Here is a 14,547-nt window from a genome sequence, read left to right as displayed (position 1 = left end):
TCTGCAAGAAATACATAAAAATACCCAGTTAGATCTGTAGGTGCACATACAACTTAACTCTGTGGAAATGCTTCTGTAAATGCTAAATTAACAATCGTGTACGTAATCAGCAATATCTAAATACAACTGGTCGAGTTTTCATATATCTGCTGCATGTCACTATGATTGTTAATGCTGGGAATTATCACCGTTCAGTTCACATGATGCCCATCAATATTCCTTCTAGCATAAACGCTGTCGTTAATTAAACTTAATTGTGTGCTTGACAAGGTTAACAAGGGAGATAATTATCTGGATGAACTATCAGGTTTACCAGATGACAAGCCAGGAGCACAGGAGTATTGTTCAACCCAAACGCCCTGTATTTTCTATCTATTCGCAAGGATTTGCAGGAAGGTCAGAAGACAAGCAAGCACTTATTTCACAAATGTGATTTGCCCCATGAAGTGAAGACATTCAGAAGCATGTTCTGAAATTGAGAAGGACACTTTGATCCCTCCCTCCAGAGAGAGGAACAAGAAGCACCAGGTAGTGTGAACCACCCAGGGAGCTTCAGCTATTGGGTGGTATAAAAATGCAATAAATAAATAAATAAATAATAGTTGCGCTGCTTCTATCCAAGCAGCAGCAAGGGATTGGAAGATCACCCTGGCCCCAGCTGGCCTGTATATAAGTTACACCACTTAGTTTTGGAACTATCAAACTGACCGTTTTTCTCTTCCTTTCCCCTGTAATCACACCTTTTTCCTTGTGTGCCTTGCAATGGTGTAGTGGTTAATTTTGAAGTTCAGGCACTCATCCTGGCAGTCCCCATAGCCAGGCCCCTAAGGAGAGTTCCAAAATGCAGACAGGTGTGTTACTCCATATCTTTCTGTCTACCTACCTATGTATATTTATTTTCTATCTATTTATCGATCTGGAAAAATCTATTCCCCACCCCAGCTACTAGGAGGATTGCAGCTAAGCTCAGAGGGAACAGGGGTAGTAGATGATCTCATCACCCCTGCTAATCAAAAAGTCCCAAACACGTCGAACCTGTAAACTCTGGCTCCACTACACCACTGGTGTCTTTTCTGTTCATAAGCCTGAAGGCAGGGCCTTTATCATTTTTTTTAAAAAAAAATGGCAACGATTTCCCTCTTCTTCACATCAGCAGTAGATACTGGGAAAAGACAGTTGCACAGACCTGTGCAGTCTTCTGCAGTTCTCATTCCTGCAAGACATGTGAGAGTGTAGAAAGGTTGGGGAAAGGTGCAGAACGATCAAAGAGTGCACTCCCTGAGAAAAGACTGAAGTGTTTCAAGCAGAGATGGGCAGCCTGTGGTTCTCCTAATGTTCTTGGACTCCAATGCCCATCATCCCCAGCCAATATGGTCAATGGTCAAGGATGGTCAATGGCCAGTTTTCCCACCCCTGATTTAAGATTACTGAGAAGGAGACATGAGAAAGGTTTATAAAAGAAGTAGGGTCCCCAAACTATTTGTGTCAGTGGGCATATTTGGATTTTTTAGTGTGTCATCGGCACTGTCACAAAATGGCTGCCATGGTTGGTCACAAAATGCACATTTCCCAGAAGGCAAACAGGTGAGACTAAAAGAAAAGTAATCTGTCCAAGAACCTAAGTACAAGGTAGACGTGGGGTCTGAGCTCTAAAACAAAAAGCCACGTTTTAGAACCCCAAAAAAATTGGTGCTGGAGGGAAGAGCTTTGCTTTGCAGAATGCCAGCCTCCCCGTTATTATATCATTTAAAAATAATAATTTCAGAGATAAAATAGAAATCAAGAAGAGCAGGGAACCTGGCAGGCACCAAGAGAGGTGTCTGTGGGAACATTGGTGGACACGAGTTCCATGCTGGATATCTAAGATGTATAGAAAATGGGAAGAGATTTTTGCCCCCTTCCTCTTTAATACTACTAGAGTTCAGAATTACCCAATAAAATGGTACGATTCAAGAAAGACAAAAACAAATCACTTCTTCACACAATACATAGTTAACTAGTGGGATTCGCTGCCACAAGATTTGGCAACAGCCACTGGCTTAGACGTGGCTTCAAAGACAAATTCAGAGAGGGCAGGTCTATCAACAGACCTGTGGTCAAGAACTAAAACTGGAAGCATCTGAATGCCAGCTGCTAGGGGCAAATAGCAGGGCCAGGCTCTCTCCTTCATGAGCTGCTTTGTGAGTTTCCCAGAAGCATTTGGTGGGCCACTATAGGAAAGCGGGGGCTGGAGAAGATGAAACAAACCCATGAAATGCAGGTGTCCATGTGCCCAACTTCGCATGATCTGAATTCAGACACAGAGGGTTATTTAAGGATTAAACAGCTCTTGCATAACCACCACTTTGTTGTAGGGTTATGCTAGGGTTATTTAACCCTGAAATAACTCTCAGTTCTAGGGGTTGCATATTCAAAATGTCACCCACTGCGAGCTGCAAGTTAGACATAGCTTCATAATCCACCTACTTCCATATCTGCTGAACCACACTTAACCACAAAAATAAACAATGCCATTTCCAACAATTACCAGGAATAGAGTAATACAACAGAACAAGTTTCTTCATTATAGAATAAGGGCTCTTTTTTGCCTGTGAAGATCATTATTATTAATAATAATAATAATTTGAAAACCTGGAATCGTTAAAGGCACAAAAAAACACAATTTTGTTTGCATTTACTACTTTATTTCCAAAACAGTAGAACGAGCCTCCACCTTCAATTTGCTGGCCACCAGTAACATATCTTTGGGCTCATCTACACCAAGCAGGATATTATACTATGAAAACAGTATATAAAAGGCAGGAGTCACACTACTACTTTATAGCGGTATTGAAGTGCCCTGACAACTGTTGGGGCCCATGACACATACCATATACCACTTTCATAGTGTTACATCCTGCTTGTGTAGATGTGTCATGGCCCCAACAGTTGTCAGTGCACTAAAGTACCACTATATAGCAGTAATATAGATCCTGCAGTGTACTTCAATACCACTATAAAGCAGTAGTGTGGATCCTGCCTTTTACATACCACTTTCATAGTGGAATATCCTGCTTGGTGTAGATGAGCCCTATATCACAGACCCAAACTGGGTTAAACTAATCCTGTGACAGAGACTAGGGGTGCTTCCAGATAGAGGGCTCATAGTGCTACCAATCAAAAGACAATACAAAGCTATTTCGTCTTTTCCTCCTTAATGGATTTTCTGTAGTAAGAAAAAGAGGCGCAAGAGATTGTGGCAAAACATAGGAAGGTTACAAAAGAAAGATGACAATGTCTGGACTCCTTGGAAAATGCCATTAACGAGGCAGGGCAATGGCACAGTAAAAGCCTCATCTGCAAGCACCTTAGAACCCTAAACAGAGACTTATCAGACACTCAAACCAGAATTATTTGGAGGGAGACACGACGATTAAACCAATATAAAACTAGCATGAATTTATGGTGCAGAAATGCCTCCAGGGCTTCTGTAGCATCCATTTCCTCCTCTGTAGAGGAAAATGACAGGACAAAGTATGTGCGAGTCCAAAAACATACGTTAATGATTAGAATACTGGTATTTTGTTACTTTGCTGATACAGGACTAAAGTTTGCTGCTTCAATAAGCTGCCATTTAACTTGACATTTATAACTGTATTGCGAGCCAGCAGGATGAACTAAAGTTAGTGTTTAATGTACCACCAATTTGAGCATTGTCTTGTCATTTCTGTTTACCCTGCAAGTCTTAACAACAAGGAAGCATCATGAAGGTATGCAGCGTGTGATCAAACTAGTGTCAAGTAATCTTCACACTATTATTATTATTATTATTATTTATATAGCACCATCAATGTACATGGTGCTGTAAAGATAACGCTGCTAAGAGGAACCAGCTATACAATATACAAAAACATGCATGATGACGCTCTGGCCTTTTAAAAGAAAGAAATGTCTCTGGGAAGGCTTTTGAGCAGAAAAGCGCTAGGTACTCTTAAGTCCAGGATCCCAGTTTATTTAAAGTAAATATAGACCTCCCTTCATTTCTCAATTCCTGTGTGGCTTAAGACACAACAAGAAACTATCCCCGACCCAAAACCCACAAAGTAAATAGCAGATAAAACAACAACAAATATAATAATAATAAGAATAATAATAATAATAATAATAATAATAATAATAAATGTTCCTAGCAGGATTTATAGCCTGGGATACAAAGAACAGTAAAACTGGCACTGTATGCCCAGGACAACTTCTCAAACAGCACCTCTCTTCTGCCTGCCTGCCATGCCATATGGAAAACAACTTTTCACACTTGAGTGTACTTTCAAAAGCAGTTTCTGATATGGCCTGCGAATTTCCTGTTCAGCGTCCTGGGTATGCAAAGCCCTTGCGCAAGGCTGCAGTAGCTTTTTTTTTCCCCCCAGACCTTGCGTATGCATATTTTAGGGTTAGGTACACCCTTGGAAAACAAAATGAATACAGTAGACAACAGGTTTATGAGCTCTTCCTCCCAGGCACTGCTACAACCTTTTGCTTATACAGACTACACACGCAGTACCTCTTGCAGTCCTACGTCCTCTCTTTGCCACACCCACATAGAGACCCCATTTCCACAAACTTTCTCCATGTTTTCCAGGCTTCTCGGTGCCAGCAGGGTGTGGCAGAATGTGCAACTCCCTAAATACCCTCAGCCTGATCTTGTAGCTATGCTCGGGCTCCAATCCATTATGGGCAAGGAACAGAGGGTCACTAAAGGTTCAGAGTTTTACTGACAGGTGGGTGAGTGGGTGGGTGGCAGAAGATGAGATCAGACAGAAATATAAGCATGACAGGCAATTAGACAAAGGAAAACTGGGTTTAGATGGAATATAGGATGGGCCAGATCCCAACCATTCCATAAGTACCAAGGGGCAAACCTTTTTTTTTACTAAATATTGCAATATTTTTTTTACTAAATATTACAATACTTTGTCCAGGGATTTCTGCTTTCCCTGTTTCAGGGACTGTTTCAGGTGAAACAGACAAATGTCTAAACCGTCCACATTATATATGGGGTGAATGACTTATCCTCCAGTCCATCTGGATAGCATTTGATTTGGCATTAGAGGAAGTTACCATTCCACGGTACAAAAATAGGAAGTGAATGAACACACTGCACCCGTTACGTAAGTAGGTAAGGGAAAATATTCCACAAATAAATCTCCCAGTGAATGTTACATAAAAGAGCCCTGCTGGGTCAGACCAAAGGTCCATCTTATCAGACATTCTGCTTGCAACAGCCTCATGCCCCTGCAAATTCATGAAGAGAGCATAAAGCCGATAGGCATACCCTGTTTATACTTGGGGCACAGAAAATGAAGGTTCCATTTAACTAACATGATAAATAGGTGCCGGTAGGCCCATCTTCCTCTAATTCTTTTTAAAAGCCAAGTTGGTGTCCATCATGACATTTTGCAGTAATCATTTCCATAAGTAAATTATGAGCTGGATGCAAAGAAGTACACTGAAAGGAGGAGTCAGAGAGGAGCCTTCTACACAAGATCACAGGGGTTATGGGTTATAAAGATGATTAGACTGTGTGTGGCATGTTCAACTGCCCCCAGTGTATGGTGTTTAATTTCTGAAGACAGTGCAACTTTTGGAGCTCAAGCACTATGGGGTCTCACAGCCTCTGCCATATAGCAGTTCAAAGCCTGAAGCTACAAAATGTAACAAGCTTGCTGAAGCTAGAGTTAGTCATTTCATGGATGGGAGACAGCAGATGATTTATTATTATTTATTGCATTTTTATACTGCCCAATAGCCAAAGCTCCCTGGGCAGTTCACAAAACTAAAACCATTCAAAGTATAAAACAAATAGTATAAAAACATGATATAAAATACACATTAAAAACTGATTAAAAACATAAGCCCTATATATATATATATGCTGAAGAAAGCATGCTCTAATAAAATAAAAGCCCTTCCCCTCTAATCTGCCAATATGTGATAGTGCTGAAATCTACTCTGCACATGGGTTTCAATATGCCTGTTGTAATGTCATTTTAAACCTAAGCAAATACCGTTTTTTTAAGAGTCTCAGTCATTTTAAATACCTGTACGTTGTTTTTATGCTACTTGGTGCTTGTTTTATTTCTGCTGACAGCTTTTATACTGTGGTGTTTTCATGTTCTTTCTTGCATTTATTTCATTCAAACTTTTTAATTTTAACATTTGTAAGCCAAATAAACAAATGGAACTGTTTCAGGCACTCTCTGAACCCTGTCACAGATTTAAACCCTAGCAACTGCTCTCCCTGAAGTATGTGAGCTGATTACAATCACAAGGTGTGGGAAGAAAGCAATTCAACACATGCACTATTATTCTTCCCATGTGCTTTATATGGAACAAGAACCCTACTTGATAGACCAAAGGTCCACCATGCTGTTTCCTACCAGATGCCTCTGGAAAACCAGCAAGCAGGACATGAAGGTCCCACAGCAACAGGTGCACATTGCCTCTGAATAGCAGAACCCATATGACCACCATCAAGACTAGCAGTGTGTATTTTTTTCCACGGCATTAGCCCTAAGCTAGGTGGTGGTGAGTTAAACACTTCTTACACCAAACTGAATATTTCTCACACCAACAATATTATGACTGGATTTTCAATTTGTTTATGGGGGATAAGACTTTTATCTATTACTATTTCTTTTCAGTGTTTCCGAGGAAGCAACACACAAAAACAGGAATTATATACCGGTAGGCTGTTTAAAAAGGCCCATATACACTGAAGAAACTTATACACTGTAAATTCCTACTGTAACCACATTATATTGTATTGTTTATTTGGTTTTGAAATACTGAAGAGACTTATACATGTCTCAATACTATTATTACAACAACTGTACAACATTGCAATTGTTTATAACATTTGTTATCTGCTAATGATTGTTTTTGTTACAATAATGTTGAATTTTTGTTATTATAAAACCTATGGTTCATTATAACTGTTTACACCGTCTTTTAACATTTATATTATAGTACGTTGACCATATGAAAAGGAGGACAGGGCTCCTGTATCTTTAACAGTTGCATAGAAAAGGGAATTTCAGCAGGTGTCATTTGTATATATGGAGAACCTGGTGAAATTTCCTCTTCATCACAACAGTTAAAGCTGCAGGAGCCCTGCCCTCTTTTAAATCTGGTCACTCTAGTATAGCTCCTGCAGCTTTAACTGCTGTGATAAAGAGAGAATTTCACCAGGTTCTCCATATATACAAATGACACCTGCTGAAATTCCCTTTTCAATACAACTGTTAAAGATACAGGAGCCCTGTCCTCCTTTTCATATGGTCACCCTATATAGTAGTTGTGTGCCTTGGGCACTATTTTGTCTGCATTCCATCAAGACTAACAGCCATTGGTGGACCCCTCCTCCATACATTTGTTTTGAAGTTAGCACTCACACACAACTCTTGTGGCAGCAAACCTCATAAATTCATTACGCATCATGATTGTAAACTGCCCCAGTTGGGGCATTTGCCAGATGGGCGGTATAGTCAGTTTAATTAATAAATACACCCACTTTTGTTTGCCCCGACAAGCTAAGCCCAAGTACTTAAAACAGGATATATGAGCCACCCTTCAGCAGAAACCTCTTAAAACAGCATGCAGAATAATACAAAAAGGGAGCTGCTAGCCCTGGCAGCAGTTTTAAACGCTGGCTGCCCCTCTTCCAGAAGTCACTCTGCACATGTTCAGAAGCTGCTGCTTCCTGAACTCCCCTCGATTTGAACGCCCGGGACACTTTCACCTGTTCGGACCACTTACTCACTCACTCACCCCGCTGCTCCTTCAGCGTCATCACGGAGGCCGCATAATGCGCCAGGTCGAAGAAGGGGAACATGGGCAACCGGGAGAAGCGCAGCGGCACCTCCACTAGGAACTGCTCCATCGCGGCGGATCCTACCACGCATGCGCCGACAGGAGGTAAGGCGGGTAGAGAAGCCCAACAAACGAGCTGAGCTCGGACGACCAGAAGGGGATGGGCTCTGGGGCGGGGCTAGAGGGGATTCTCCGCCCCTACGTTGTCAGGCCCCTTCCCCATCGCCCCTGGCAGCGCAGGCGCACGCGCGGACAGGTTAAAATCCCTGTATAGTTTTGCCCTGTAGAAACCGCCGTCAAGGCGCGGGAAGAGCGCTCGCGCTGGAGGCGGAGGAACTGGCTCCGCCCACTACTGAACGCCGCGTCGGGCTGAAAGGCGATTGGCTGGGCTCGCGCGCGGTGGGCGTGGACAGAAGAAAGGAGTTCAGGGGAGCTTGTCTGCCTCTTGAGTTGCAGGTTGTGTTGGGAGGAGAGCGGCAGTCCTGCGTACGTTTATACGGTGGGAGTAAATGCTATTGAAGATAAGGTGGGGGGGGGTGTCTTACTTTTGAGTAAGTGTGTGCAGGATTTGTAGTGCCGGTTTTGCTAGTTTCAAACTTTAGAGTTTCTTTCAGCGTCCTTGAAAATTGAGTGAACATGGCAAAGGAAATAAAAAAGAAACCTTGAAGGTGAAACGAAGGACACACATTGTGGGGAGCTACAATTCTGCTTGGTTTTAAAAAATACGTCTGTGTAAACTTTTTTTCCTGTGCATCAGAGCTAGATCTGGGTCTGTCCACTTAATTCATTTGAGGCATTGCGACTACTTAAGGCAGCAATGCTGGACACGTTTATCTGGCAGTAAGTCTCAATTTAATGTGATGTACGTACTTCTCAATGCAGATGCGTAGGGTCCCCTTTTGACATGTTCTTCAATCTTAAATCAGGCCAGTGAGTGGCTATTTTTCAAATATCTTCTTACGTTGGAGGCATCATATTTAAATAACAGGGTGATTCAATGAATGGGAGAAGTGAAAACATGGGTAAAAGATCATGGGTTTACTGGATATGCTTTTCTCACCAGGAATCTAGATTTGATCATTCTGGTAAATTAGAGGCACACTCCTGTGCATGTTTAGACAGGGGGAAAAGGCCACCAAGTCCCAGCATTCCGTAGCCAGTTTTTTTATTCTGTGTAGACAAGGATAATTACTATATTTTTGAAATTGTGATCAGAAATTCTAAATTGGCTGGGTAATTGACGCTTCCTGTGAATTTCTAAGTGAGCTTGAACAATAAGGAAGTAGAACTCTCTGTGTTCCCCTCCCTCTAAAATTTGCATTTATATACCACCCCATAGCCGAAGCTCTCTGGGCGGTTTACAAAAGTTAAAAACAGCAAACATTAAAACAGTCCAATATACCCACTCCGATTTTATTTATTTCTCTTTCTTCTGACATTGCTCTGGAGCTATCTCCTCTATGCTTTTTGTCCATATCCAGGTACCCATGAAACTTGAGGTTTCCTCCATTGCTCCAAAAATGCCTTGCCATTTCCATAGTGGCATCCTCACACCTTATTTGGTGAACTGTAACTCCCCACCTCCATCTGCTCTTGTTCTATCACTGTTAATAGGAATAGTCTGCCTGTCCTAATAGATAAGGAGTGGTATGTTAACCAATCAGGGCCAGCCTGAGACGTCTGGCTGCCTGAGGCAAAAAACAGGAGGGTGCCCTTTTCCTCTCCCCTCCCAATCCCCTTTCCTTTTGTATCATTTTTTTTTAGATTGTAAACCTGTGGGCAGGGACTGTCTTAAGAAATATTTTTGTAAGCCGCCTTGAGAGCCTTTTTGGCTAAAGGGCGGGATAAAAGTGCTAAAATAAATAAATAAATCCACTGCACCTGAAGGCAGCAAACTAACTTAGGGGGCACAGAGCAGGATACATGGCACACAGGTTTTTCCTCCAACACCTTGCTGCCGCCTCCCAGCATCTGCTCCCTGAGGTAACTGCTTCATTTTGCCTAATGATAGGGATGGCCCTGTAACCAATGCTTTCTTTCTACTGGAAGATAAGCCTTTGTCAGCGTGCTTGAGCTGATTTCGCCACTGTAGTCTGGTTCATTGTATAGGCCAGAGTCCTGGGTTTTAGGAAACTATGCTGGTTGGGGCTTATGGGCGTTGTAGTAAACCAAAACCCAGACTTTAATATCACCATGGTGGCCATTACTAGGCTGGTCAAGCCCGCCCCACATTCCCATGCCAATCCTGCACTGGGATCTGCCACATACTATGTCCACTCTCTTAATCCAAACTGAAGCCACCACTGACAGACAACCGTGCTGACATTGGAGGCAATGTAAAAAGTCATAAAACGACACATAAAAAAAGCACAGTTTTGAAGAGAATAGTATGAGGTGACTGCGAGTTGGCAGTTGTGAAAAATAAACAGGGTGTAACTGCGTAGCCACGATGGGGTATATAGAGCATATAGACAAGCCCATAAAGATATTTCAATAACATATACTGGGGATATTCACTTGAAAAATATGAATTACAACTTTGAAACTGTCAAGCTTGCCTAGTATTGTATGTGCAATTGACACATTTATTTCTTTTAATGAAGTTCTAAAACAGAAAAATTTCCATGGAAAAACAAAGCTGTAGGAAATTTTCTGCCCTACCTCACCAAAGATGTTGAATATTTTGAGTTCTCAGGCATTGTATAACTATGGTTTTTGCAGTACTGCTTCTTATCCACTGAGTGGCATCAAGCTCATGTTTAGGAAATGTAAATACAATTCAGCCTGACTTCTGCGTACAGGTGGGGTTACGGTAGGAAGACCAGGGGAAGACAAGTGGGGTAGACAACTGCCAAATCTGGGCCACGAAACTGGACTTTCTATCTGGGTCTAGCTGAGCCTACCAAAACTTAATCAAGGTATGGTAAACCGCTTGTTCATCATTTTGCTCATAGGGAAAAGAACAACTTTTTTTTCAATTTGTAAGAATAGAGATATTACACTTTAATGGGCATGATGCTTGAGGAAGTGGTCACAGATCATGTCCAGGCTCTTGGATGAAATTAATTTTCTAGAGCCATTTCAGCCTGGCTTCAGGTGTGGTTTTGGTTGTCCTGTGGGGTGATCTTCGCCAAGAGCTGAGAGGTGCAATGCAAGGCTGTTGGTCCTTTTGGACCTCCCAGCAGCTTTCATTACTGTCAGCCTTGATATCCTTCTGAGTTGAGATATAAGAGCATTGTACTGCAGTGGTTCCACTCCTACATGGATAGCTGTTTCCAGAAGGTTGGTGCTGGAGGATTATTGTTCTGCCCAGTGGCTATTATATTATAGGGCTCCACAGATTTCCTCCATGCTTTTCAACTTCCAGGTGAAACCATTGGGAGAGGTTATATGCAGATGATACCCAGCTTGCTCTTTCCCTTTCATGGACCTAAACTACGGTGGGTGGGGTGGGGTGGGGTGGTGGGGCTCAAGCCCCCTCCGGGATATCCCAGAGGAGGCAATGTCTAACCAGGTAACATCAGTAAGCTCACAGCCTGGCAGCTAGCTGGGTGGTAGTAATTCCAAGATTCTTGCAAAATAGAAAGAGGAATTCTGCTCGCCTTGCACACTGTTTTAAGGAAACAAACATTTTTATCCCATCTCCATTTTATATTTAGCCATGAGGGAGAAATGGATGTGGGTGGGGGAACTATCCATTTGAGGGAGGAAGAGAAGTAGGTTTTCATACACAAAGGGAATATTTATTTTTGTCTCAATGAATGAACATGTTTTCTATCCTCTTGCATGGCTGTTCTACATGGACAAAAAGAAATCAGTTTGGGGATGGATCTTAACATTATAGCTAATGAGTTCATCCAGGCAGCACCAATCAGAAGAAATACATTCAATGTGGAAGAATCCTAGCAGTGCATATCCTGAATGTATTTCTTCTCTTTGGTGCTTTCTTTAGTAACCTACCCTTCAGTGCTCCTGCTGCTTAGCTATAATAAATTTGTTTTTATTCATAAAAAGAGCTTATTGATTTTTATCTTCGGCTTCAACTTGGATGGTATATTGTATAGGATTATGGATGGTGGGGTAGTGTGTAAACTATCAAAGTATCAAGGGTCCATTGTGGAGTACTGACAGGGTAGTTACCGGAATGAAGGCCTGAAAATGTTTTTTTTAGCAGTGAGGCCCTGCTGCAGCAGCATTCCGTCCTCCAAGAAATAGAAATATATACATAAATCTAAACAAATAAGCCTGCCCCCTTTCCCATGTTTAGCACCATGACCCACCCACCCCCGGAAATTCAGATGTCTGTGCCCCTGTCCCTTTTCACCAAATATAGGTGAGGCAACTGCTATTCTGAACTTGTGCTTGGGCTGGGTAATTTATTTATTTATTTATTTACAATATTTTTATACCACCCCCCATTCAAAATTTTAGAGCGGTGTATAAGATAAAATTAAATAAAAACAATAAAACACCTTAAAATAGATTTTTAAAAGCAAAATGAAAGGTGAACTGTGAACCGTGGCTGGTCAGTACGGAAAGGCTTCCTGGAATAAGGATGTTTTCAGGAGGCACTGAAAGGAATACTAAAGTTGCCGCCTGCCTGACCTCCAGAGGCAAGGAATTCCATAGGAGGGGGGCCACCACACTGAAGGCTCTTCCCCGGTGGACTCCAATCAGAGGATGGTTCCATGTGGATGGGGAGAGCCAATAAACTGAGACTCAATCCAGAAAAGAGATAATGTTTGTGGGTGGTTCATCTGTCTGGCTAAGTGGCATTTACCCTGTTCTGGAGGTTGGTTACATTCCCTTAAAGCACCTGTTGCACCGTGTCCTGCCTTGTTGGTCCCTGGCCGATGGCTGATTAGCCACTGTGTGAACAAGGTGCTGGACTAGATGGACCCTTGGTCTGATTCAGCATGTCCCTTCTTATGTTCTTAAACTGGTCCCCTCCAGATGTTTTGACTTCTGGAAAGCTGGGCATTGTAATTCAGAACATCTGGGGGCACCAGGATCAGGTATGCAATTTGGGTGTGTGCATGGATCCATCATTGTCACTAAAGGCTGATATACCAATTGCAACCTTGCCTGGACAGAGATAGCCTTCCAACAGTTATTCATGCTGTAATCTCCTGTTTTATATATGGGGCTGCCATTGAAAATGGTCCAGAAACTTCACTTAGTCCAAACAGAGCAACTAGATAATTAATGGGGACTGGTGGATACAGTCATATTATGTCAGTACTCTGCCAGTCTGTTGTCAGACCCAATTCAGAGTTCTGGTTTTAACCTTTAAAGCCCTGAATGGCTTGGAGACATTACCTAAGGATCTTTTCCTCCTATGTATCCCTCTCCAGACCCCAAGGTCATTTTCAAAGGCCCATCTCTGAGTGCTTCCACCAAAATGAGGCAAGATGGGTGGAGACATGATAGCACTCTTCAAATACTTAAAAGGTTGTCACACAGAGGAGGGCTAGGATCTCTTCTCGATCCTCCCAGAGTGCAGGACACTGAATAACGGGCTCAAGATAAAGGAAGGGAGATTCCAGCTGGACATCAGGAAAAACTTCCTGACTGTTAGAGCAGTACGACAATGGAATCAGTTGCCTGGTAAAGTTGTGGCCTCTCCCACACTAGAGGCCTTCAAGAGGCAGCTGGACAACCATCTGTCAGGGATGCTTTAGGGTGGATTCCTGCATTGAGCAGGAGGTTGGACTCAATGGCCTTGTAGGCCCCTTCCAACTCTGCTATTCTATGATTCCATGACTATAAGAGAGAAGGCTGTGGAATGTCCTGCCTGACACTTTTGTTGTTACCTTTTTGGCACCAGATCAGGACCTTTTTTGGGGGGGGGGGAGGAACCTTTCCAGAGCATTTTAGGAACTGTTGAAATGTTTTTAGATCTTTTTGCTGTTTCATCTTTTGCTGGTAGTTTTACTTATGTTTTAATATGTGCTGTTTTATTCTTGTGTTGTTTATTTTGTACTTTGTTTTTAATATGTTTGTACATCCCCAGAGAACTGCAGTTATTGGGCAGTTTTAAAATGTAAGAAATAAGTCCATACATTTAATATTTCCTAGACATGTACCTGATGCCACTCAGTGGGTAAGAAGCAGTACTGCAATGGGTATAGTTTGCTTCCACAAGTAAATTTATCGTTAAGACGAGAAGCCTCCATCTTCCTCCCCCCCCCCTCTGGTCCCGGTCCCGGTCCCAGTTTTCTTCTTCTCAGACACAGTTTAACATTTTTTTGAAATCGAAGACAGGCTTGATTCAAGTTTTGTTCAGACACAATTCTGCCTTCACACACACACACACATGAGACAAATTCTTATTATTTTATTTATTTATTACATTTATATCTGCCTTTCGCCCCCAAGGAACCCATGGCAGCGTACATAATCCTCCTCCTCTCCATGTTACCCTCGCAACAACAACCCTGTGAGGTGGGATGGGCTGAGAGTCTGTGACTGGCCCAAAGTCACCCAGTGGGTTTCCATGGCTGAGTGGGGACTAGAACCTTAGCCATTACACCACACTGGCTCTTATTATGGATAGAGCTCTCTAAATTTGTAGAACCTATAAGAATTATGAATGGAGTGACTGATGACTCGCTCAGTTTTCCCTGCTCCTCTTCCTTCCCCCAGCTCCTCTGCAACTTGTTATGTTTGGAAACTATGAAAAAGGGAGAAATGAAAACAGGA

General features: G+C 42.3%; 1 protein-coding gene across 3 annotated transcripts in view; it reads right to left on the bottom strand.

Annotated features, from left to right (window-relative positions):
* Nucleotides 1-7,935, bottom strand: part of TMEM38B (transmembrane protein 38B) — a 32,089-nt gene extending 24,154 nt beyond the window's left edge. For 2 of the 3 annotated variants that reach the window (XM_063129151.1, XM_063129153.1), the window contains exon 1: nt 7,804-7,935. In XM_063129151.1, coding sequence (XP_062985221.1) covers nt 7,804-7,915 — 112 coding nt within the window. In that variant the 5' untranslated portion in view covers nt 7,916-7,935. Of the gene's footprint in view, nt 1-7,791 lie in introns of all 3 variants that reach the window. The other variant, XM_063129152.1, reaches the window with a different exon arrangement.
* Nucleotides 7,936-14,547: the final 6,612 nt, after the last annotated feature.

Source organism: Elgaria multicarinata, chromosome 6 (genome assembly GCF_023053635.1).
Source record: "Elgaria multicarinata webbii isolate HBS135686 ecotype San Diego chromosome 6, rElgMul1.1.pri, whole genome shotgun sequence".
Classification (NCBI taxonomy): domain Eukaryota; kingdom Metazoa; phylum Chordata; class Lepidosauria; order Squamata; family Anguidae; genus Elgaria; species Elgaria multicarinata.
Note: the sequence above shows the minus strand (reverse complement) of the source record. Positions and strands in the feature narration are given on the sequence as shown.